The sequence below is a fragment of the Mytilus californianus genome, unplaced genomic scaffold (genome assembly GCF_021869535.1).
Source record: "Mytilus californianus isolate M0D057914Y unplaced genomic scaffold, xbMytCali1.0.p SCAF_15, whole genome shotgun sequence".
In the NCBI taxonomy this organism is placed as follows: Eukaryota; Metazoa; Mollusca; class Bivalvia; order Mytilida; family Mytilidae; genus Mytilus; species Mytilus californianus.
In genome coordinates, this window is record NW_026262637.1 from 13,201,071 (window position 1) to 13,227,801 (window position 26,731).

General features: G+C 31.8%; 1 protein-coding gene across 1 annotated transcript; it reads right to left on the minus strand.

Moving 5' to 3' along the window:
- Window positions 1–3,317: 3,317 nt before the first annotated feature.
- LOC127725443 (uncharacterized) lies at window positions 3,318–22,856 on the minus strand. Its single transcript, XM_052232403.1, has 6 exons — window positions 22,812–22,856; window positions 15,539–17,008; window positions 14,938–15,089; window positions 10,285–10,514; window positions 6,738–6,848; window positions 3,318–5,549 (listed from the first exon to the last, which is right to left on the minus strand). The coding sequence occupies exons 2-6, from the start codon at window positions 16,995–16,997 to the stop codon at window positions 5,267–5,269; spliced, it is 2,235 nt and encodes a 744-aa protein (XP_052088363.1). The 5' UTR covers window positions 16,998–17,008; window positions 22,812–22,856; the 3' UTR covers window positions 3,318–5,266.
- Window positions 22,857–26,731: the final 3,875 nt, after the last annotated feature.

A 26,731-nucleotide genomic window follows, 5' to 3' on the forward strand; every position in this document is an offset into this window, starting at 1 on the left:
TTATATATATATACAAACTGACCTTTACTAGTTGTGACAGAGTTCTTTAATTTAGTTTGATTTTAACATATTAGAAACATAGTTCCCTGTTGAATCTTACAATATTTAAAAAACTAGAGGCTCTAAAGAGCCTGTGTCGCTCACCTTGGTCTATGTGCATATTAAACAAAGGACACAGATGGATTCATGACAAAATTGTGTTTTGGTGATGGTGATGTGCTTGTAGATCTTACTTTACTGAACATTCTTGCTGCTTACAATTATCTCTATCTATAATGAACTTGGCCCAGTAGTAACAGTGGAAAATATTTTGTAAAAATTTACAAAAATTGACAAAATTTATGAAAATTGTAAAAAATTGACTATAAAGAGCAATAACTCCTTAAAGGGTCAATTGATAATTTTGGTCATGTTGACTTATTTGTAGATCTTACTTTGCTGTACATTATTGCTGTTTACAGTTTATCTCTATCTATAATAATATTCAAGATAATAACCAAAAGCTGCAAAATTTTCTTAAAATTACCAATTCAGGGGCAGCAACCCAACAACGTCTTGCCTGATTGGTCTGAAAATTTCAGGGCAGATAGATCTTGACCTAGTGAACAATTTTATTATCGTCAGATTTGCTCTAAATGCTTTGGTTTCAGAGATATGAGCCAAAAACTGCATTTTACCCTATGTACTATTTTTTAGCCATGTCCGCCATCTTGGTTCGCGGGCGGGGTCATTGGACACATTTTTTAAACTAGATATCCTAATGATGATTGTGGACAAGTTTGGTTAAATTTGTCATAGTAGTTTCAGAGGAGAAGATTTTTGTAAAAGATTACAAAAAATTACGAAAAATGGTTAAAAATTGACTATAAAGGGCAATAACTCCTTAAGGGGTCAACTGACCATTTTGGTCAAGTTGACTTATTTGTAGATCTTACTTTGCTGAACATTATTGCTGTTTACAGTTTATCTCTATCTATAATAATATTCAAGATAATAACCAAAAACGGCAAAATTTCCTTAAAATTACCAATTCAGGGGCGGGTTGTCCGATTCATCTGAAAATTTCAGGGCAGATAGATCTTGACCTGATAAACAATGTTACCCCTGTCAGATTTGCTCTAAATGCTTTGGTTTCAGAGATATAAGCCAAAATCTACATTTTACACCTATGTTCTATTTTTAGCTATGGCGGCCATCTTGGTTGGTTGGCCAGGTCACCGAACACATTTTTTAAACTAGATACCCCAATGATGATTGTTGCCAAGTTTGGTTAAATTTGGCCAAGTAGTTTCAGAGGAGAAGATTTTTGTAAAAGTAAACGACGACGGACGACGACGGACGCAAGTGATGAGAAAAAAATAGTACACTCATATTTTTTGTCAAATAAGAGCTCTGGTGCCAAATTCAATATACAGAGAATTACAGTTTGCTAGTCACATATGAGTAGCGGCATAATTATATTAATGTATATAATATGAATGGGGGCTAATTATGTCAGACTGCGTCTGAAGTTTTCAGATTTGGAAATGTCAGATATGTACTTTCTAGAATATATGATCATCGTAACACAAAATATATCCGTTTATCAGACCATTTGACTGCATAAATATGTACAGTAGTTTTTAAGTAACATACCAAATCTCAATATTAAAGAACACAGCAATATTTTTTTTTCTTAAAAAAAATCTTTTTCTTGCCTTAAGATTTTTACTGTGCATAGTAAGTTTTGAAAAGAAAAATAAAAATGTTTACTCGTAAAATACATTAAAATAAAATGCTTCGCTGAGCGCAGCCTGATATGACCGTAGAGGTTGAACCCTGAACAGCTGGTGCAAGTTTGGACACAATATTCAAGCTTGATACTGTCTGAATTGGATTGTGATCAAATTTTTGACATAATATAGGTTTCTGACACAAAATAAATGTGGTCATAGATCTTAAAAATTTGAAATGGGACATTTAATTTACCTAGAATGGTCTGATATCCAAAATCTAACAACATGGTTAGATTCAGCATATAAAAAAAACACCAATAATTTAAGTTTAGTTGAAATCAAACAAAGTTTAATTTTGGACCCTTCAAACCTTAATATGAACTAATTTGAAAACAGGGCCCAAAATAAAAATCTAAATGCACAATAAGATTCAGCAAATTATACAGCCGCAATTATTCAGTTTTTGATGAAATCAAACAAAGTTTAATTTTGGACCCTTTCAACCTCAATGTAGACCAATTTAAAAATGGGGCCCAATATCCAAAAAAAATTATACAAGGTTAGAACCCCCAAAAATTAAAGACTTAATTAATCCCATCAAAATTGGTTAAAACATTTGTATTTGGTTTCAATTGAAGATTTCTTGCTATTGCACAATACTGTGCAATTGAAGATTTCTTGCTATTGTGCAATACTGTGCTATTGCCAAATACTGTGCAATTGAAGATTTCTTGCTATTGCGCAATACTGTGCAATTGAAGATTTTTTGCTATTGCGCAATATTGTGCGATTGAAGATTTCTTGCTATTGCGCAATAGTGCAGTTGAAGATTTCTTGCTATTGCGCAATACTGTGCTATTGTGCAAAACTGTGCAATTGAAGATTTCTTGCTATTGCGCAATACTTTGATATTGCACAATACTGTGCTATTGCGCAATACTGTGCAATTGAAGATTTCTTTCTATTGCGCAATACTATGCTATTGTGCAATACTGTGCTATTGCGCAATACTGTGCAATTGAAGATTTCTTGCTTTTGCCCAATACTGTGCTATTGTACAATACTGCACTATTGCGCAACACTGTGCAATTGAAGATTTCTTGCTATTGCGCAATACTGTGCAACTGAAGATTTCAAAAATTTTGAACTCCTCCAAAAAAATTGGAAAAAAAAATCCCAAACTTTTTGAACCCCCCCCCCCCCCTTTTTGGACCACAAACTCAATCCCAGCCTTCCCTTTATGGTATGGAACCTTGTAGTACAATTTTAGAGAGATACATACACTTAAACACAAGTTATTGTCTGGAAACTACAAAAATGCTTGTTTTTGGCCCCTAATTCCTAAACTGTTGGTACCATCACCCCTAAAATCAATCGAAACCTTCCTTTTGTGGTATTGAGCCTTCTGGTAAAAATTCATAGAAATCCATTTACTTAAACTAAAGTTATTGTCCGGAAACCAAATGTGTCTTCGGACGACGACGCAGACGACGACATCATAGCATTATACAATGCAAAAAATTTGTTGCAGTCGTATAAAAATAAATAATAATTCAAACTTCTTCATTACTGCTTCCTTTCCTTTCTTTTTTTTTTCTTAAATTTAATAGATGCTTGTTTATTCCAAAATTGTTCTGTTTACAATTTACTCAGTTGCCCAGGATAAGACTAAAGGTTCATTTACATGGTATAATTTTCCATTTGATTTTCAATCCAATTTGATACCATTGCCCAGGTAAATCGCACAGATTTCCGTTCACATGATACAATTTTCTATACGACGATTGATAAAACAACATTCAATTTTAGTGTTCACACGGAGCAATTTCAGCCGAAAGCAGGTACACAGGTAAAAATCGAATGAAAATTGAAAGGTAAATCAAACCATGTAAACCTTGAGGATCCCTGTTTACAATTAAGCCAACCTACAGGGTATGCAAGAAGCTAACAAAAAGTCCACTTTGTTCTATAAAAACAAAACGAATTTATTATCACCAGATAGAAACATATCATATAATATTAAAATAACCTATTACATGACAATTAAATAAAAGAACAAACAACTTTTTAGTTAATTCAGCTCTGTTATTTACATTACTTAATTATAACATTACAACATATTCATTCTAGTGCACCACTTAGCACTGTACATTCTTTACTACTTCTTGATGATTAAGAAGCTTGTGTCTAAGTTTTGAACATTACACAAATGCTTAAAAAGTTAAAAAGATTTTATCTCTTAAAATATTTTCTTTAGACTCATACATTCATAAAATTCTTTGAATGTTTGACAAAATAAAACTAAAGGCTCTAAAGAGCCTGTGTGGCTCACCTACTAGGTCTATGTGCATAATCAACAATGGACTCTCTCTAACATTGTAGACAAGAATAGAATGGATGACAAAAATTTCTTTTTCGTTGTTCTTGTATTGCTGATCATTTTGTCTGTTTAGTTTCTCTCTATCTCCTTTAGTTTTTGTTGCTCAAAACACAAAAGACGGTAAAAAAAAAGGCCTCATTTAAGGGCAATCACTCCTATGAAGAGTGACAGTCTACTAACTATATAGGCAAAATTTGACTTGTTTGTGGATCTTGCCTTGCTGATCATTATTGTTATTTAAAGTTTCTATTTATATATTATAATTTTTATCATATAAGTCAAAACGCAAAAAAAATGGTAAATAAAAAATCGTCATTAAAGAGCAATAATTCCAATAAGGAGTCATTGGAAAATTTCCTCCATATTGTCTTAAATGTAGATCTTGTCTTGCTGATCATTTTTGCTTATTTAAGTTTCTATCTATCTACTATAAATTTTAAGATATAAGGCAAAAATGCAAAAAATTTGTAAAAATGGTCATTAAAGGGCAATAACTCTAATTAGGAGTTGACTGACGATTTCAACCATGCATGCTTATTCATAGATCTTTTCTTGCTGAACATTTATGCAAGTAAAAGTTTCTATCTATATATTATAGTATTCAAGATAAAGGGAAAAAATGGTAAAACTTGTCATTTAAGGGCAATAACTCCTATAAGAAGTCCCCTGACAGTTTTGACGTCAAGAACAATTGATAGAGCTCAACATTTTGAACATTTTGACCTTGTCAGATTTTCTCTATTTATAATGGTTTTAAAAATAATAGACAAAACATGTATTTTACCCCAATGTTCTATTTTTAGCCATGTCAGCCATGACATTATGGATATATTATTTCATTACAGATGTCTAAAAAAATAACCTTAAGACTAAAAAAAATCTACATATTAAATGACAAAAAACAAAACTGAAGTCCAGTTTTCAGGTAAAAATTACTGTTTTTTTATCTTGAAAAGCTTTTTTTCAATAAATATCATAAAAGTTTGACAGTTGACCACAGACTGCATCTACATGATGACAAAGTAAGATCTCTAAGTCTAAAAAAAATTAACAATTCTTAAATTTACTTTTTTTTTCTCTTGCTCAATTACAATGATTTATTCAGATTTTTTAGCACTTAGATTTTACTCTTTACAGATGAAACTCTGATATCAAAATTATTTTAAATAATCTACTGTGGTGGTGCTCGAAAAAGAAAAACTAATGATAGCTCTCCTAACTGGTATAATTGTGGAAGTAACTGGCCCCTATCATTATCATAGGTAAAAACACTGCCTTCAGGTGTACTGTGGTTGTAAATCCTGGCAGTGTAATGTCTGTTCAACAGGCTGCTGAATCCTCCCACAAAGTATCTGTACGGACCAATGTTTATAATTCCATGTAAGCTTTCAACGTGAATTAAGTTCAAATGAGCATCTGTAAAATTAACTATTATCAAAGGTGGTGGTGATCCGCTACAAAGATAAGATTATAAGCACTATTCTTCTTTTTGAACAAAATATTAAAAAAATGATTAAAGTGGCATAAAGCAGAAAACCAATTCACATGAAGTTTATTGGAGCATATGAGTTTTTTGCTCTGTGTTGAAGGCCTCACTGTGACTGAGATGAAGAACAGCAATAAAAGCGCTGTTCCTTTGCTTTTTGTGTGTTTTTGCTGTACATAAACTGATTTTGTGTCATGAATGAATACCCCATATCCTTTGTTTTTCTATTATAGAATGGTTTCTACTTCCAGAAATAATTTTTCAAACAATACATTATTAGAAAAAAGTCATTAATCAAAATGGAAAGGCTCCTTGTAAAAATTGTTCTGTGTATTTGTTACAAGAAATGTGATGATATGATATCAAACATAATGTTCAACTATTTTTTTAACTTTGCAATTACAGAATTTTTACCTCATTTCAGCATTCTTTTCCTAACATAAGAGAACTTTTACAAATATCTCAGAGTTGACTACCTAATTTACTATCTTTTAATTCTACATATACCATCATGACCATAGATGCAGTAACCATTGAAATAAAACAACAGAGTTCCAATGTCATCCACATTGCACATATTTTATCTATCCAAGGGCAATAACTAAAAAAACTATTTCTGCTCTTTAAAAGTTTTTACAAATATCTTAGAGAAATGAAGGCTTGAGAGCAAATACAATGCCATTTCCAATATAGTAAATATTTCCAAGGGCATAACTCTTTTAAAAATGGTTGTTCAGCACTGATTTTCGAACTTGTCCCAGACATTGCTTATATAAACCTTTGATATAAATTTGATAAAAATCTAGCAAGAATTGTTAACATGAGAGCACTAACAATGAAATTTTCCATATAATTAATGTTTCCAAGGGCATAACTCTATTAAAAATAGTTGATCAGCACTAATTTTCAAGCTTGTCCGAGACATTGCTGATATAAACCTATGATATAAGTTTCAATAAAATCTGGCGAGAATTGTACACATGAGAATGCTTACAAGATTGGAGGGACAGACAAACAAACAGACTGACAGATGGACGGACAGACTCCCAGTATTTCTATGTCCCCCACCATGCGTCACAAAGGGGACAATAAACTCAATATCAAGAAAACTACACTGTACAATTGTTCTAACATCTGAAAAGTTTTAAATTCTTACTTTTGACCATCTTGATAGAGTGGATTCACATTCTCTTGTCTTTCATGATAAAAGGCTGTGAACAGTAGTTGTTCTAATATTTGTAAATTCAATCTTCCTTCTGGAGGTCTCCTAAATGACAAATGATTGATATTCATAAAAAAAAAAGCAATCTAAGCTGCAAAGTATACAACTCATTTATCTAGTGAATATGTAAAGCAAAATATTGTCCTATGAAATATTGTCCCCTAAGACAATATTTCATGACTATGTATCATGAAATATTGTCCTCATCTATGATAAAATGTCCTAAGAAGGACAAATTTCCATTGTGAAATCTTGCCTGAATATAGACAGTATTTCACAGATGAATACTATCAGAGACATAAAATATGTATTATATGTCTCTGATACAATGAAATGTTGTCTTGTTAAAGGGAGGTTATATTTTGTGTGTATTGATGAGACAATATTTCATAGACAGATTGTTATGAAATTTTGTCTCATGAAGGGGAGATTATCAACATATATAATGTTGGATAATGATTGATAATAAAAAAATGACAAATAAAAACAAATTAATATTTCAGTTCCAAAATGCCGTCGCAAAAAGATTTGTCAATCTAGTATTTACAAAAACTATTAGTACATTTAATTTTGAACATAAATACATGATTGTCGGTTCATTACTTATATGTATACACTGAGTATAATGTAGTACAATGGAACATACGTTAGACAACTCTTTAATGTATAATTAACCATTTATAAAGCATCTATTCAAATTTGAAACTAGCTTTTGTTAAAATAAATATTATTTTGAAATATAAAATACTTACTTTACAAAATAATTTCAGTTAGAAATCTAAAAATGTGCATGCTGCATGCTTGTGTTCTATTTTAATTTTGTAATAATTTGATTAAGAAATATTTTCATGGACAGTATTTCACAGTGAAATAATGTCATAATAAACAGTATTTCATAGTGAAATATTGTCATGAACAGAATTTCATAGTGAAATATTGTCCAGAAGGAGGTGACAAAATTTCATGGACAAGGACACTATTTCATAATTAAATATTGTCCTGGACAGGGCTATCAAAAAATATTTGAGCCAGCCTGACAGTTTTTTTGTCTTTTCCCGATTTTAATCCCTTAAGACTAAGTAACAAAAGGCAACCATAGTAATCAGTTGGGCATCATATAAATTATGATTGACACAAAAACGGTATTTCACTTGATTTTAATATAAATTCTATGTTCTGGCGTAAACTGTTAAATTGACAGTGCACCATTCCAAGTGTGCAAAATCAGCGTACTAATATCTGCCTATAATTAAGGCTCTTTAATTGTGCAAAATTACGCTGTCAATAACTCTCACTTTCGTGTTTTTGGTACTTTTCCGATTACAAGATGTTGACTTGACAATGGTAAAACACGGACCAGACATGGATACGTAAAATCCGTTTACAAAGCACGATTGAGTTTAAGTAGCTCTTTCCTCGTTATTTCTACAGATAAAGACTCGAAATGAACGTTAATAAAGGTGTCAATGATGTTTTTAGCATTTTTGAAAATTCTGATGCATAATTTAATCTCACACCTGCGCACGAGTGTTCTAGTTCAAACAACTTGGGTCTGACGATTTTTCACTTAAAACCTTTATTACTACCTTTTTAAATTTTCATCAAATCATATTTATATACATTTTCTGGTAGTCTGACTCTTGTTGACTAAATTAATTAGATGCAAACCGCTGAAATTTGAGAAAATAGCTTTTAATAGACCGATCAATGTCCGGTACAAAATAGTTTACCTGTCGCCTGAACATGTAAAATCAGGTGAACTAATTAACCTTGATTGTAATGAGAGGGTATTATAGTAGGGTTTGATTTGATAGTAATTATTCATCAAGTCACTTATATGACCAGAAATGTGGGCAGTTTAAGGCCAAAGGTCAGGTCAAAAAGATCGCATAAACTTCAATTTTTTTTCTGAACTATATTTAAATGTCCGTTTCAGCCTAGGCACAACAAGTCATTTATATAATCTATCCGACTTGTCCGGAAAATACGACCGTTTTGGAAGCCCTGGTCCTGGGCAGTATTTCATTATGAAATAGTGTCTGCGGACAATACTTTATATGAAATTTTGTCCGACGGACAATATTTCATTGGGGTCAATATTTTATGTTACAAATATACCTGTAAATTAACTGATACTCAGTGAAAATTGAGATATGACAATCTGACATATGTAATATCTGTTCAACTGCCATGACCCCAAATATTATCATTTATTTTTATACTGGTATCCATATCTTATGTACCAAAACTTAAGATGAAAAATACTAAGGATTTTCTTATCCCTGGCATAGAATACCTCTAGCCGTATTTGGCACAACATTTTGGAATTTTGGGTCCTAAATGCTCTTTAACTTTATATTTGTTTGGCTTTATAACTATTTTGATCTGAGCGTCACTGATGAGTCTTATGTAGATGAAACGCGGGTCTGGCGTATCAAATTATAAGCCTGGTACCTTTGATAACTAATTAAACTCCCATTTTTTTTAATAATATATTGAGAAGCTTTTTCTTACTGCATACCATTTCTTTGACCAGCAATTCTCAAGTTTTGAGATGTAAAACATGCCTTTAATGATTTTTCCCAGGTTAGCTCATAATCTTTTATTAGAGTTCAATGTTTCATCTCATTAATTCAACAAAGAAACTGATTGCACAAAGATCTTAAGTATTTGTGCAAGGCCTTCAAAAATTGTCCCTTGGAGGCTTGTAAATGAGCAGTGTTCTGAAGATAACAGGCAAATGAGATTTTCATTGTCCATGAAATTACACTTAAATGATTTGTAAAGACATCTGCAAAGGACAGACAATTTAAAATTCTATTAGAGCAAAGAAGTCCTAAGAATTCAAGAAAAGAAGATAGGAAGACTTTTTAACTTATACAAGTAAAAAAATCTGATGGTCTAAGGGACATAACTAATCCAAAAAATTATTTACCTATACAAGTAAATAAAATACACTTGTATAAGTATCCTACAAATTTACTTATATACATATATATTATCAAGTAAATAAAAATTACTTGTACAAGTAGTACCCCTGACTGAATGAGGTCAACAAAAAATGAAAATTTGCCAACCATGTGATAGATTAATGTATAGAATAGGGTTTTGATGGCAGATCTTTGATTGTTCCTTTGATCCTACAATTTTTAAAGACTGCAGTCTATTGTTGGAGATTTATTATATCTTCTCCTCTAGATGTCTGTTTGCTATTTTTGTCCCTGGGTTGCTAACACATGTGGCTCAAACTTGAGATCTCCTATTATTCACAATTATCAATTGTCTCACCTTAAGCAATATTTTTGGATGTTGAGACAAAAATTACCCTATAAACATGGTAAACTGCAAGGAAGTACATTCATTTCAACAGAAAAGTTAAAACACTTTTGGGGTTTTTATACATGGTTCAAACCTTTTTTTGTATTGAACAAACTTGCTTTAATATGAATAAAGCATGGAATAAAATACAATAGAAACTTACACAAGTTCTATACAAGACTGGATTCTCAATAAGCCAGAAGTGATTCCAGTATAATTGTGGGTTGGTTGGTCACATAGGTGGCTTATCCATTGAAATGGTGGCAAAATTATATAACGGTCCTCACCAAAGAAATCTAAACTTCCAAAACGTCCATGAAGCTTTGGTACCCACTCCAGTCTTATATTATCAAACTCTCCCCTAACAAACCTGTCATATAACCTTGGAACTTCCTGAAAATGGAAATCATATTTACAGGCAAGGAAATCATAAGATAATTGATTCTGAAAATAAGTAATAACATAAACAATCACACCATGCTAAAGATCATATGCAGTAAGATTTAAAACTAGTTATACCTCATACCATCATGACCATAAGATATTTATCACAGTCTATAACATGTATAAATACATATTGTAAATTAAAATCATTATTTACCTTCTAAAATATTAAGCTCTTAACATTAATATTCAATTAATGTATTACTTTCGATGAAACATTTAATTTAGATGCTTTAATCATATCAAATTTAATCTTCTTTCAGACCTGCACGAATATGTACATGTAGCTGCATAACAAATATTGTATACAAAAAAAAAAAAACAGGCCCAAATTAGTCATGACAAATCTGTCACTGTTCTCAAATTATAAAACAATAGTTGAACACTGACATGCACTTAATTTTGTTGCAAGTTTATATCTATAAAATTCATATTATCATGAACAAGAGTGCACAAACTGAGATTTCTTTTCTGTCTGTGTATAACTGATGATGATTGAATTTTATGTTGAAATTTTTCAAAATTAAGGTTTTCAATATAATTAACAGGTACTGCAGCAAATTAACATAACCAGTGACGCATAATACAAGACCACATGAGAGCCTGACTATCTAACTGTCAATATTTTGATGATTTAATTTCAACCTACCGCTATGTGTTATACTTTTTGAGATAATAGGCAAAAATTGGAAACTAGTAAAGTCTTCATTAAGGTCCAATAATTATCCCCTTTGTTAGGAGATATCCAATGTTTTTAGCCATGTTTGCATTTTGTAGGTATAGTATTGCTGACTATTTTACTGTTCATAATTTATAATTACTGGGTATCTATAAAAGTTTTCAGGCAAATGACATTCAAGATCCTAAAAGAAGTCTAGTGATGATTTCAGCCATGTTGACACTCATATTTGTAGATCTCTTTTTACTGAGAACTTTTGCTATTTACAATTAATTTCTACAGTGAGTTTATAATTAGTTATGGTATACCATTTTTTGTAGATTTTGTGGAGACAGGACAAAATAAAATATCCAGGAAAAGTTTTCTTCATTCCACAAAAATTGGTACAAATGTACCAAAGAATAAAAATGAAACCATAGTTTTGAATAAATGCAAAAACAGGTATTTATAAATGCAGAAATTTCTCACTCCCTAAAAATGCTAAATGATCCTGTTGATATTATGTAAAGTGTTTTATGAAATCTATTTCAGAACTTAATTGTTATCTTTCAAAATAAAAAAAACAACATTTGTTTCTATACGTATATAGTGACCTATATACCATGTATACTAAGGCTATAGTCATGATCATGATGATAGTTGCATACTTCTATATAATTTGGGCTCTTGTGGAGGGTTGTCTCATTGGCAGTTATACCTTATTTTCTTATTTTTATATAATAAGATTTAAATCTCAACAGCTAAGTTTTACAACTGAAAAAAAACTGCTTGCCAGTATAACAGACAAAAATACTCATAAATACTCAATCCAAAAAAATGTAAAGCCAGGTTTAAGGAAACTTTGTTCCCTAAATAGTGGATAAATGAATTAATTCTAATCACTTTTTATCAATTAAAACAGAGCAGTCAGTATTCACAATCTGTGAGAACCCTATAATGTGTTTACTACAGATTTATGCTAACTTAGGTAATGGAGACTAGCTTTAAATAGCCCAATACTACAGATTTATGCTAACTTAAGTAATGGAGACTAGCTTTAAATAGCCTAATACTACAGATTTATGCTAACTTAGGTAATGGAGACTAGCTTTAAATAGCCTAATACTACAGATTTATGCTAACTTAGGTAATGGAGACTAGCTTTAAATAGCCCAATACTACAGATTTATGCTAACTTAGGTAATGGAGACTAGCTTTAAATAGCCCAATACTACAGATTTATGCTAACTTAGGTAATGGAGACTAGCTTTAAATAGCCTAATACTACAGATTTATGCTAACTTAGGTAATGGAGACTAGCTTTAAATAGCCCAATACTACAGATTTATGCTAACTTAGGTAATGGAGACTAGCTTTAAATAGCCTAATACTACAGATTTATGCTAACTTAGGTAATGGAGACTAGCTTTAAATAGCCCAATACTACAGATTTATGCTAACTTAGGTAATGGAGACTAGCTTTAAATAGCCTAATACTACAGATTTATGCTAACTTAGGTAATGGAGACTAGCTTTAAATAGCCTAATACTACAGATTTATGCTAACTTAGGTAATGGAGACTAGCTTTAAATAGCCCAATACTACAGATTTATGCTAACTTAGGTAATGGAGACTAGCTTTAAATAGCCTAATACTACAGATTTATGCTAACTTAGGTAATGGAGACTAGCTTTAAATAGCCTAATACTACAGATAAACGTCATAATAATTTAATGGTTAACAATGTAGTAAAGTTATTCATCTATTTACACATAAATCTAATCAGTTATTTTATAGTACAAGTTTGGCTCAAGTTGAACGTTACACAAAACAATATATATATATATCTCTTTCACAGAAAAGATATTAAATGTTTTGTCATGTTTATGGAGAGAGGGAGGAAAGAAATGAACATATATTGTTTTAGGTAAGTTTAATGCTGATTTTCAATTTAATAATAATACTGCATGCATGCCATGTATGGAAAATATACAATTATCAAATGGTATATAATTGAGGGGAGATAACTCCAAAACATAACTGTTTGAAATACCATTCTGATATCAATGAGCTTTGAGACATTTTATTAAATATGAACTATTGAAAGGAGCAATTAAGTAATGTGATTTGAAGTACCCTTCAAACAGTAGAAAGCATTTGTTAGACCTGGTTGATGTTTTTCTATTGGAAACCTTTAAAATCCTAATTGTAGACAATTACTTGAATAATGTCAATAATGTATACATTGGACACCAAACTATGCTCATTTTTTTTTTTATTTCTAAGTTCAGTGAAACTTAAAAATTTGGGTCAACACTAAACATTAATATCCAGACAAAGGTTGAAATCACAGTGAAAATATTATAAACAAATGATTTTTATACATTTTATAATTGAACTTATATAGGAACAATAATTATGTTGCATGCTTGAAAGAAACACCACTAATGAACATGCTAACATCAGGTTAAACTACATAACTATTAATAACAATAAAACTGGCGCTGTACCTATCAACAAGAAGATTGCTGCACATTAACTACTCACTGTCTTTCTATAGTGTTGTTGTTTCATTCTTCATAATAAAAAAAAAATTCAACGAATGGATTAAAAGTATGATCATGATGATTCAAATTAAGTCATGAAACAGAATTTTAAAATAGTAAAGAATTTAAAGCTTTCTATTTTCTTCTGATATAAGAGCAGGGCATGTTTAACTTATTTGTTATATATCTTATGATCATGATAATTCTGATGAATTTCATTATTTACAATTTACCTCTATCTACACACATACATGTACTATAGTGCCCCCTAAAAGATACAAAAATAAGTACAAATCTTTTTTCAAGAACAATAACTCCTATAATGAGTTGACTTACAAATTTATGCAATTTTAAATTATTTGTTTAAATTTTTCCTGTTGATAATTTTCTGTTTGATAGTTCTTTTCTTATTTCAATTGGTTTGCAAAAAAAGGTTAATAAACTGTTGTGACTGAGATATAAGTCTATTTCTCTTTTTTTTTGTATTTTTGATAGTATTTTGATTGTGGTATGCAAAAGTTGAAATAAAATTGCAATATTTAAATATGTGAACTGTGCAAAAAGTACATGAGCCATGACTGAAGATGCAGGGCCAAAATACCTCCATGGATATGAGAAATGCCAATGCATATGACACTGACCAATACCAATTACCATTGACTTTTCATAATGTTTCCCTTCAAACTAACCTTAACACACACTTTAACTGGTAAATTATGCAAAAGTTTTTAAAGCGATGAACCATGGTGGAGGGTAAGGCCATATAATCTCCATGGAAATATCTTTCAAGGGTAATTGACTGATGATGTCATACATCCTGTCCTACCAATCAATTTTGCTTTATAAAGTTTCTCTTTATACTCATAAGTTTTTGAAAAAACACACAAAAATGGGTATTTTCATCTTTCAAGGGCATTAACTCCTATCAAGAGCATGAGAATAAAATTTTAGAATGAAAATGAAAAGCATTTATAGGTTTCAATATCATATCAGAAAATAAGTATTATGAAAGTGTACAGATAAAAAAAAATAAAGTGTTAAAAAAAAAACTGTTTTGAAAACTTTTGAATATATGGTTAGTTCTAGAAGGTGTTCGTAACATGTGTAATAACCATTATAAAGTAAGCATGAGTCTCTCCAACACAATCAGTATCTCATTCTACTTACATAATTGTATATAAGATGTTGTGAGTCTTTGAAGTATTGAAAAACAGCTGGCATCAATATCAGTTGTAGAAATATTATTGTCAGTAAATCAACAGTACATGTACTTCTAGTCCTAGTACTAGTATGGCTTCCCTGTGTCGGGACTTGTATTTCTGTAAATAAAAAAGTAACAGTTCTGTTTAGTAGTATTATCTTTATCATGTGTATTATGTATATGGTGTCCTGTAATGTGTAATATAATTATATGAATTTTTTTGGATAGTTACAATATTCAATGTTAAAATAATTATAATAAGAGCTCAGAACAGCTGTTATAAAATTTAAAAGGAGAAGTGAGGTTTTGGTCTATCATTTTTGTTCAAGACTGTTGTTTGTCTTTTTTAAACCTCCTCAGTGGTCTGGTTTGAAACTCATCTCTGATTACAACTGTTTCAGACATAACACTGTCAAAGTCAACAAGTTTTTGTTTATAATAAAATTTGATAATAGCTAGGTCATCTTCTGAAATGATAATTTTTAATTGTTGATGAGTTAACAGGGCCAAAATGTTCCTTCTTTTTCCTTAGAGGCTCAAGTCTCTACTTTTTCAATTTAGAATTACCTATGAGTTGACTGGGCACCTGCGATAACATTTCTGAATCTAATTTTGGTTCTTCTCTTGTACATGAAGTTTGACTTGCTGATTCTGCAATTTCACCTTGGACACCAGATGACTGTATGTTACAATGTCTTTGGTATTCATCGTGAACAGGACTTCTTATCTGTGTTTTATGATCTTGTCCACGTGATGAAAGAGCAAGATGGTCTTTATCTGTTACATTATTGTGAGTAAACCGATTTAAATATTGAGAATATTCATCATAATCCAAGCGTCTTTCTTGATGAAGATAATTTTGATATGCTAAGATTGTGAATGTTCCAGAACCTACAGAAACATGAGAATTTTTATCATCACAGCTGTTGGTAACTTGGCGAACACTCTGCATGGTTTGCTGGTATATTTCTGTAGAAGATATTAGATTTTGATCTAATGATGGTCCTGAATTACTACAACATTCTTGATCTTCACTCCCATGTATTTCATGCATTTGCTGGTCTTCATTTACCCCCTCTGCCATATCATTTAATTCTTCTGATAGCTGCTCTGGATCCTGAAATTCTTTCTTTTCTGTCCTTAAAGCAGTTTGAGCATGCTGGGTGTCTTCCTGTAGGTCTTCTGGTTGTAAAAAATGCTTTTCCTCTTCAGAACTGAGGTCTTCATTGTTGATCTCATAGTCCTGCAAACAATTTCTTGAGGAAGCAGTGTCAATTCCATGTAAAGTTTCTTTGTTGTTAGTAAAATCCATTTTGACCTCTTCACACTGGGTACATAACTCTAGAAATGCAGGTTTATGTAATTTTGTTTGATCCTCCATCATGAAGTTGGAAAATGAATATGATTTTCTGAAGTTTTCATTATCAAAATTGATCTCATTTCTAGATTCTGTTACAGCTTTGTGACCATCGCTTAACTTACATGGACTGGCATAGGTATCCGGGTAACTGGTAACAGGAGCACAGGCAGTATCTGACTTAAGTTCTTCCATGTTGTCCTCAGAAGGATCAATATCTGTTTTCAATTGAGTTCCTCCAATTGGTAACTCTTCAACAGCATATGTATATGGATCAATACTTGCATTACCAGCAGGTACAACTGTAGAATTTTCAGCTTTCATCATGTTCATTTCTTGGTCTATATCACCTTGATTTATGCATGTGTTCTGTGCTTTGACTTCCACATCAACATTTCCTTCCCTGCCCTGATTAATAAAACCTGATTCCATGAAACCTTTTCCAGGATAATTGCTTGATTCCTCCTCCAAAGTATCCTTTTCCTCCAAAATGAGTGCAACGTTTCTAGATGGAAATGGGAAAATAAGGCCTGATTCCGGTATGGTTGGGAGACATGCTGCATGTTGGTTTCCATTTTCAATATAACAATAATCTTCTTCTGTTTGTCCTTCACAGTCATGATTTCTAGATCCAGCAGACACTGCTGAATTATTCTGTTCAGACTCCATATATGTAAGAGCTACAATTGAAAATAATAAACAATGAAATTTAATAAATTTCTTAAAAAGATTAGCACATTGTACTGATTTCTCAAGTCATTTTAATAAAAGTTTTATGGGCTAACTGGATCCCTTCACCCTTCATCTTTTAACTTATAAAGTATTTGTGAATGCTTGACATTTTTCAAACACCCATGTACATTATAATGCATACCTGCCTAAAGAAATATACTTAAGTTTTATCATTTAAAAGAGTTGTCAGTCATACAGAATTTATTTCCATTATAGTCATGTTAGTCCATATTTCTCCCTTAGCTCAAAGTACTGGTGTAGAGTTTATGCACAACAAACGCACAAATGACGTCAAATAGCGTCACCTAAAACAAAACACTACATCAATATGACAGAAAGATAACAACTGGATTCAAGCATACTATTGAAAAGATTTGGGACCTTCAGGTAAGATTCAAGTTGTGCATAGTACTCTGTGGTATTTTCAGAAGTCAGTGTTATTTTCAGGGAAATTTGAAATTTACTCCATCAGAAAGAAGTTTTAGATGTTGATAAATAATTCTAGAACACTACAAGAGTGTCAAACTGAGTCAAAAACACAAAATATTTTGATAAACATGTTTTTTCAGTTTATAAAATGTGAATGGCGGATAGTGGGTCCCTATAAAATTTGTATATCATTTTTCAAAAAAAATTTTGTTTCAATTGCAATTTTATATTTTAATCAAACAATTTCCCTGTTAGATGTTTTACCTTTTATTCTTTTAGCAACAGAATTGAGAAATTACCAAATAAAGATTTCTCTAATAAGTTTTATGAATTATCCTATACAGGATATGTATGGAACCAATAGATAGAAAAACTTTAAACTAAGATCTGTGTTTGATCCAAACTGAAACATACTAGAGCTAGTCAGTGCATGACATTATTTATTTATTTGACAGTCAAAGTCCCATAACTCTGCTATAACATTGGAATTGATTTTTTTATTCAAACCGTGTAATACATTCACCAATTCCAACAATAAAGTGAAAACTCCAGTAAATAAATCCAAGCAATCATACAGGTAGGTTAATGGTAATCATGGTAATTAATGCTTCCATACCTGTCAACCTATGACAATGAAAATGCAGGTCATCTCCTGCATTGAAGAATGAAATCTCAGGTCATAATGCGTACAAACTTTTTCGAGCTGAATTTCAGTATTTAGGGGACATTTTTCTTATAATTTATATCAAACAGTTTCCAAAACATGTTCACATGGTTAGGTAATGCTAACTTAAAACTGTACATAATATTATTTCATTGCACTTGAAGGTCATTGATAAGATTTGCGTTACACTGCCTTAATTCCTTTTCATATTCATTCCATGACATACAAAGTGCCAGTTTGATTCTTCATTACCTGCATTTGTGCAGCTTTTAAAGTAATTTTCTAAATTTTTATTTTTTTAATTGTTCTAAGGTAGAAAAATAAGTAAAACTATTATTCTGATATGTTTTTGCATTTAATTCATTTTGATTTAATCTTTTTACAAAAAAACATAAGTTATGGAGTTTATTTTGAAAGGTGACAAAAAAGGGACTCAAATTGTTTTTTAAACAACTTTGAAGTACACAAATTATTTACGACCTAAAGCTAAGGTAATTGGTGTTAATTAACAGTGTGTTTGACACCAAAGCTGTCAAATGAAGCCATGCACTGTAATGGGTCACTTAATTTGAGTTTACACAGCTAGTTGAACTTCTTGTCCAAGAAAAATTACGAATTTGCCGGAATTTCAAAGGAAAAATCACTTATGAAATCAGTCTGAAGGCTAGGAATCCAGGTGAAAACGGGTCATTTTCAGAATTCCCCGGTTATTTAACGCCCTGGCGGGTGTCCCGGTTGATCCCTCAGAGTTGTGAAAATCTCGGGTCACACCCGCAGGATACGGGTCAGTTGACAGGCATGTGCTTCTGAAAAAGTACTTAAATCTGACAATTATTTATAAAAGTCTGGTAACTCCATCTTGAACTAGTCTACAAACCAGAAATTCAAAAATTCAAAAAGGAGCTTTCTTATTTGATCAATCCCAACAATAATGTAATTTTTTGAGAAAATCAATCCTGTTACACTGGATATGTGAAAAATTGCATATATGCACAGTTACCATGGTTAAAACCATGCACATGTATCTCTAATATGACAAAAGAAATCGAAATCAAAAGGGAGCTTCTTCTGTCAATCCTATTGATTGTGTTAATTTACTAAACATATGCTAAATGAGCATTGACTTAAGCATATATGTAAAGATTATCAGAATTTCTACACATTGATATCGAAAAATATCAGCCGCGAGCCACAATGTGAATCATTTTGACATGCGAGTGCAGTAAACAAGCTAAAAGCTTCATATTAATTGTGTCTAGCGGCTGATATTTGACCATATCTATACATAGAAAACCTGATTATCTGTTTATTGTTCTATTACTGGTCTTTTCCCCCTCCCTAGGACAGTTTTACACTTAACGAAAGCAAGCTTGATAATGTCTCCTCACACATTGTGATGTCACTGATAACTTCTCCTCACACATTGTGACGTCACTGATAATCAATGATAATGCCTGCTCTCATCTCAAAGCCTTGATATGAGAATTAAGGAGCCACTGAGCAGCCTGGTGATATTGGCATAGGGAAGGACGATAAATATAAATTATTATACAAAGTGTTGTCGGACAGACAGAAAATGGCAAACATTGTTTTACCATAATAAGTACAAGTAGTATAAATTTTTAAATAAAATGATTCATCACAGCCAGATTCGACCGCAGAGGTCCAACCCTGAACAGTTGGTGCAAGTTTGGACACAATATTCAAGCTTGATACTGTCTGATTTTGGATTGTGATAAAAAATTTGACATAACATAGGTTTCTGACACAAAATAAATGTGGTGAAAGATCTTAAAAATTTGAAATGGGTTAAAATATTTGTACTAATTTTCAATTGAAAATTTCTTGCTTTTGCGCAGTACTGTGATCAGGTGATATTGTTCAAATTAAATCAGAGTTCTCACTAAAGCGAGTCCATGAGTCCTGGACTCATGAAAATCTGTCTGGACTCACCATTTTCAAAACTGGTGAGTCCAAAGATGCATCAAGATTAAAATATTTTGTATAAACTGAACACATATATCATCCTTTTGTAGCAAAATAATAAAAGTAATCTGAATTTAATGTCATTCCATTGTTCTATTAGATCATGGTGACTAAAATAATAAGATTTATTGCAATAAAATATCTTCTTCTTACTGTTGGACTCACCATGGCCAAAAATGACGAGTCCCTGGACTCGCCTTCAAAAATCCTTAGTGAGAACCCTTTTGAGAAAATTTCTTGCTATTGCGCAATACTTTGCAATTCTTGCTATTGCACAATAGAAGATTGGTTGCTATTGAAGATTTCTTGCTATTGCGCAATATTGTGCTATTTGGCAATACTGCGCTATTGCGCAATTGAAGATTTCTTGCTATTGTGCATTACTATGCAATTGAAGATTTCTTGGTATTTAGCCATGTTAGCAATACTGTGCTGTTGCACAATACTTAGTTAATTTGTTATATATAATAATTTACACCTCCGGCCATATCAGTTTTTTTTTGGCTTTTATATATAAATCAGAAATAATCAATGGAAAAATGGAAAATTTTAAGGAAAAAAAAAAAAAATTGTAAAAAAACAAATCCCCCCCCCTTGGAGTTATTACCCCCAAACTCAATCCAAGCCTTCCCTTTGTGGTATGGTACATTCAGTACAATTTCAGAGAGATCCATACATTTAAACACAAGTTATTGTCTGGAAACTAGAAAAATGCTTGTTTTGGCCCCTAATTCCTGAACATTTGGGGCAGTTACACCCAAACTCAATCCAAGCCTTCCCTTTGTGATATGGAACCTTGTGGTACAGTTTCAGAGAGATACATTGTACATACACTTACACACAAGTAATTGTCCAGAAACTACAAAAATGATTGTTTTTTTTCTCTTTTTGGCCCCTAATTCCTATAATTACTGTTGATACCATAACCCCCAAAATCAATCCCAACCTTCCATTTCTGGTAAAATTTAGAGATCCATTAACTTAACTAAAGTGATTGTCAAGAAACCCAATGTGTCTTTGGACAGCGCCGATGAGGACGACATAGCATTATACGACCCAAAAACGTTTTTGCTTTTGCTGTCATATAAAAATTATATATTTACGAACATTTTTCAAAAATAGAGAGTTTGAAAAAAAAATATGTTATTATAATTTTTAATCTGAAAGTAATACTTTAAAGGGGCACTAGCTGTCAAATTCATGTTCACCGATTTGACTCAAATTCTCATATTTGTTATATAACAATGTAAAACATTTATCCAAATTATAAAAATTCTAAAATAAACAATTTACAGGGCATAGGGTCGATAATATGTAGCTTCGTTTTGTGTGTATTTTAGTCAAGATGCCATAAAAATATTTGTAGAAAATTTGATTTAAAGTTTTCAAGTTTCTAACATCATTGTTACAGTTAATCACAATAAGATTTTTACTGTTATTATTTGATTGGATTTTTTATTTCTATGGGAACAAATTTTTTTAATATATTCAATTTTAATGGTCCATATGAAAATATTTTTTATTCTGAGAAAACTTTTTCATAAAAATTGCAAATTTCTACTACTTAGTCCCTTTTCAATCATCATGATCATTATATTCATAGGGATACCTGATTATCAGATTTTGGTTAGAATATAGACATAATCATGTTAAATCAAATAGAACTCAACTACTTATTTACAAATGTATAATAATCCAATGAAATAGAATAAGAATAGTCTGATAGTATTTCAAAAGTTGATGTTCAAAAAATAAAATGTATTTTCAAAGTAATAGTGTGCAAACAAAATCAAAAGGAAAATTATTTCAAGTCAAATGAAATCAAATAAGATAGTTAATCAAAAACTAAGTTTAAATCTATATATATGGAAATGCAATTCTATTTTTATACTTTTAATGCGTTGTATTTAAGAATTTAGTAGATTGTACCAAGATCAAATTTCATACTATTCATCTATAAAATATTGTCTGAAAATGGACACAACTTCGTATGGAAATTGGTCCTTCTCTGGACATTATTTTATAGATAGGGACAAACTTTCATGATACAAAGTCATGAAATATTAATTTACACATGTCCTGGGCAGTGATATTTGAATTTTATCATGAGCGTTAGCATGGGAGGACGAGGTATACATGTATATACAAATGTATTGTAATAGCCGTTATTATGTACATCTCAGATTCTGTGCTAAGTATATAGAGAATTTTATCACAATTGTCAACTTGGTCAATGTTGTTTACAAAGCGAAAGAACCATTAATATTAGATTCCTTATTTTTGTGGTCTATTTTTTCTGTATATTTGGCCCATTATTCTCTATTCTGTAAACCCCACAAAGACCCTGAGACTAACAGTGATATTAACATGGACAACATGGCCTATAAGTATATCAAGGCTTACGATAATAGACATCATAATGATAATACTAGTCTATAGGTGCAAATGCACGAGTTTCATCAAACAGATTATTTCGAAGAAAATATCATAATACCTCAAGCGATCACGAGAGATTGAGGTATAACCAACCAATTAATAACTGTTCCTGACCTGTGTCATGTGTGTATATATATAATACACCTGTATAATTTCTATCATTGCATGTTTGAAGCGAAAAATAAGTATCAAAATATGTTTATATGTTTATATATATGTAAAAACAAGAATCTTACTGCACTGATAAAATCTTGTCAACCACTTGAACCAGTCTGACAACAAGGAAGTATAACAGTAGCGGATTCTACCGAAATTTGTCGATTTCGCAAAGTTGGCTTATTCGGCCATCCTCGGATCTCTTCCGTTCGGGAAAGGGGTACCCGTAAGGTGTGTCGACTCGTATTTTTACTTTAGCTGTGACGCTTTTAATAATAATAATAATAATAACAACTAGATTTGTAATTGCTAGCAATAACGGATGGCACCCTTCCCCATTGCCAGGGTAACGGCAGCCATTTTGAAAACTCCATAGTCAAAGAGTGCATCTACACATGCTGATTAACATTTTTGTACTGTAAAGTTTCAATAAGTTTGGAGCATTTTGAAATTTTTTACATTTTTGCAGTTTCCATGGTAACGGCGGCCATTTTGAAAATTCCTACATCAAACTGCAAATCAGCACATGCCAGTTACATTGTACCATTTCTGTGAAGTTTCTTTCCATTTGGGACACTGATTTTTTTCGCATTTTTGCTGTTTCCATGGAAACGGCGGCCATCTTGAACCATTCCATACCAAGGTGCACAACTTTACATGGGGGTCCTCATTATAGTAAAGTTCCATCAACATATGGTCCATTAAATTCCGAGAAACACGACGGACAAAATGTGTGGAAGAAGAATAATAAAAACTAGATTTGTAATTGCGAGCAATATTAACGGATGGCACCCTCGTCCCCCCATTGCTAGGGGAACGTTAGCCATTTTGGAAATTCCAAAGTAAAAAAGCGCATCTACACATGCCAATTAACATTGTTGTAAAGTTTCATTAAATTTGGACCATTTTGAAATTTGGACATGTTTGCTGTTTCCATGGTAACGGCGGCCATCTTGAAAATGCCATACCCCGATTGCAAATCTTCACATGCTGGTTAACATTATTGTATAGTTCCATTAACATTGGTTCATAAAATTCCGAGATATAATTAAGCCGCTGGACAAAAAAAGTGAAAGAAAAAAAAAATAACTAGATTTGCCATTGCAAGCAATAGCGGATGTCACCCTTCCCCCATTGCCTCTAAGCGGCCGCAGCCATTTCGAAAATTTTAAACAGTGAATGCACATATATGCATGGCTTTACATCTTTCTGTAAATTTTCAGAACATTTGGAGCATTTTGAAATTGTTTACACATTTTTGCTGTTTCCATGGCAACGCGGCCATTTTGGAAATTCCAAAGCCAGAAGTCTCATTTATACTTGCCAGTTAACATTTATATAAAGTTTCAGAAAATTTGGAGCATTTTGAAATTTTTGAAATTTTTGATGTTTCCATGGTAACGATGACCATTTCCGAAATTCCAAAAGCAGACGACACATTGGCACATGGTATGTTACATATCCATACAGTTTTATTGATCTCTATGTTATATTCTTTAAGAAAATGCAGCTTTAATGTATTTTCCCATAGGGTCAATGTTAAACTTTCGCCCTGTTTCCATGACAATGGCGGCCATTTTGGAATTTCTAAATACTGTCTGCACATCTAGGCTTACCAAGTAACATTTCCATAAAGTTTCATCCAGGAAGGTCTTATAATGAAGGATTTAGAATTTTGAAATTTACTCGTAAGGACATATACTGAGAGACATGATCGACCGACACAGTGTTCGCCCGACATGGGGTTACCGACACAGTGCCCGACATGTCAGGTTAATTAATCTACCTAACACCTGCGGTGTTTGACCTCATCACCCAACTATTCAAAGTCATAAACGACACCTGATTTTACGTATGGACAGTGATCAGTTCTTTTACCTGTAGCTGTATCTCGATAAGATATTTATAGAAATGTATTCATGATGTATTTTTGATTTGTATTAATTTATTTTTCAGGTTGAATGACAGATTTTACAATCAGTTTCTTTTTTTGTTGATTACCTTTAAAATTTCGTCATAATTTCGCTATTCAAAACAGACGAATTACTCTCGTGTAAAACCACGTGTCGTGTGATTTAATGGGAATAATATTTAATTAGAACATACTCACCCCTTCTCGTCCAATGAAAAGTCAGTTTTTTCCCTTCTAATTTTCATAGTACATGGCTTTCCATGCACTATAAAATTCTTTACATGAATGACTTTTCATTGTAGATTAATTATGAAAGGGAACTCTTAATAACTACACTAACGAAGTGTACAATCCCCTGAGGCATTTTCCTTGGGAAAATAGCCTACTGATTAAAGATGAAAGAGAATAGAATTATGAAAAAAAACATTTTGAATTTTGCAAATGTTTATCATGGTACATATATATAACAAACAAAAAATGAAATGGGGGCAAAGATGTAGGTAAAATAATCTTTTATTCAATTTTGATAACAGACATTCGAGTCAATTATTTTTTTTTTTCTTTCAAGAAAACAATGTCAGACTGCTGATATATAAAGCAAAGGATTGTTTTCGAAAAAAAAGCACAATACATGTACATTCATCAATAAAAAGTAACCATCTGATGTTGAATGGTTGTAATTCAAATATTTGTAAAGTGAGTTTTATAATTATCAAAAAATATACAAATTTCAAAAAGCTGATTTATATAACATTGTGTGTTTTTCAAAATCAAGAAATTTAAGGTATATAAGTATAAATTTTACCTGAGGCAGAAGAAAAACTCAATGTTTGAACAATTTATCCTGTTTGTCTTCACAAAACTATGTTAGTGCTATTTCATTCCATCCATTGAAATGATCATTACCTATGTTATACATTCCTTTTGTTAACCTAGTTAACACTTCATTATAAAAAGTGAATTCTTATCAAGGTTTGAATATTACAATGGGAAAGGATAATTTTGTAAGGTCACTCGAAAGTGTGAATATGTTCTAAATTGGTCAGACAATACTTGGTCATGTTTTATGAACATTTAAAACCCTCGGCTATGTCTTGTCTTGTCTTGTATGAAGATCCTGCCTTTCAAAGGCACACCTCTGGTTACAGAGTAGGATATGGTGTATTTAACACCCACTAAATGTTTATTACACTATTAAAATCTAAAACAAAAGATAATTTAGATTTTAAATATTCACGCCTTTGACTGAGTGGTTGCAAGCAATCCTTTCTTTTTATTCACCGGCAATGTTAATAATATTGTATTACGTCTAATGTGCAAAGCAAAGCAAAGTTTTCTACTTATGTATTCTACAAGATAAAGAAAATCTGTACATCCACATTTACATTGACAGTTACAGAGCAAGGCACTAGCATCCAATATTAGTTGTATATTAATTTCTAGTTTTTCTAATGTTCTACATTTCGGACAGAGCTCGCTTTTATTGATAATATTTGAAAGTTCAAGCAGGTAATAGTTTCTAGCAGAAGCTAAAGCAGGACATGAATGAATGAAATGGTCCAATGTTTCAGCGTCCTCCTCGCATAAGAGACATGTTGGGTTGATGTCAACTTGATTGAAAGCTGCTCTATTACATTGGAGAATGTATGTACCAGTAAGGAGTCTAAGTTTGATGGGGAGACGCTGGATGTCTTTTGCAGAAGTCTGGACACTTGCTAGAGCATTGTGTAGATGACCAGTTTTAAAATTGGATGTAGAAATAAATGAAAACTCTTGTAGTAGACAGACATGGTAATCACATGTTCAACCCAGAAGGTGTCAATCTCTTTCCTGATAGAGTTCGTCCATTTTAATTTTGGAGGTGGTTCATCTAAAATGTTAAAGATTGATGGTAGGCTGTATTTAATTAATAAAGATCTGATTTTTGTGAACCAACTGTCCTTTACGGCTGATGAGATGAGGATTTGTCTTTCTGCGACTTGTCTTTCTATACAGTTCTCTTGTCTTGAAATGTTTGCAAAAGTTCCCAAAGCTAGTTTATGGATTTTACTAATTACTGGAATCGTACCCGACAGTATATACACAGCC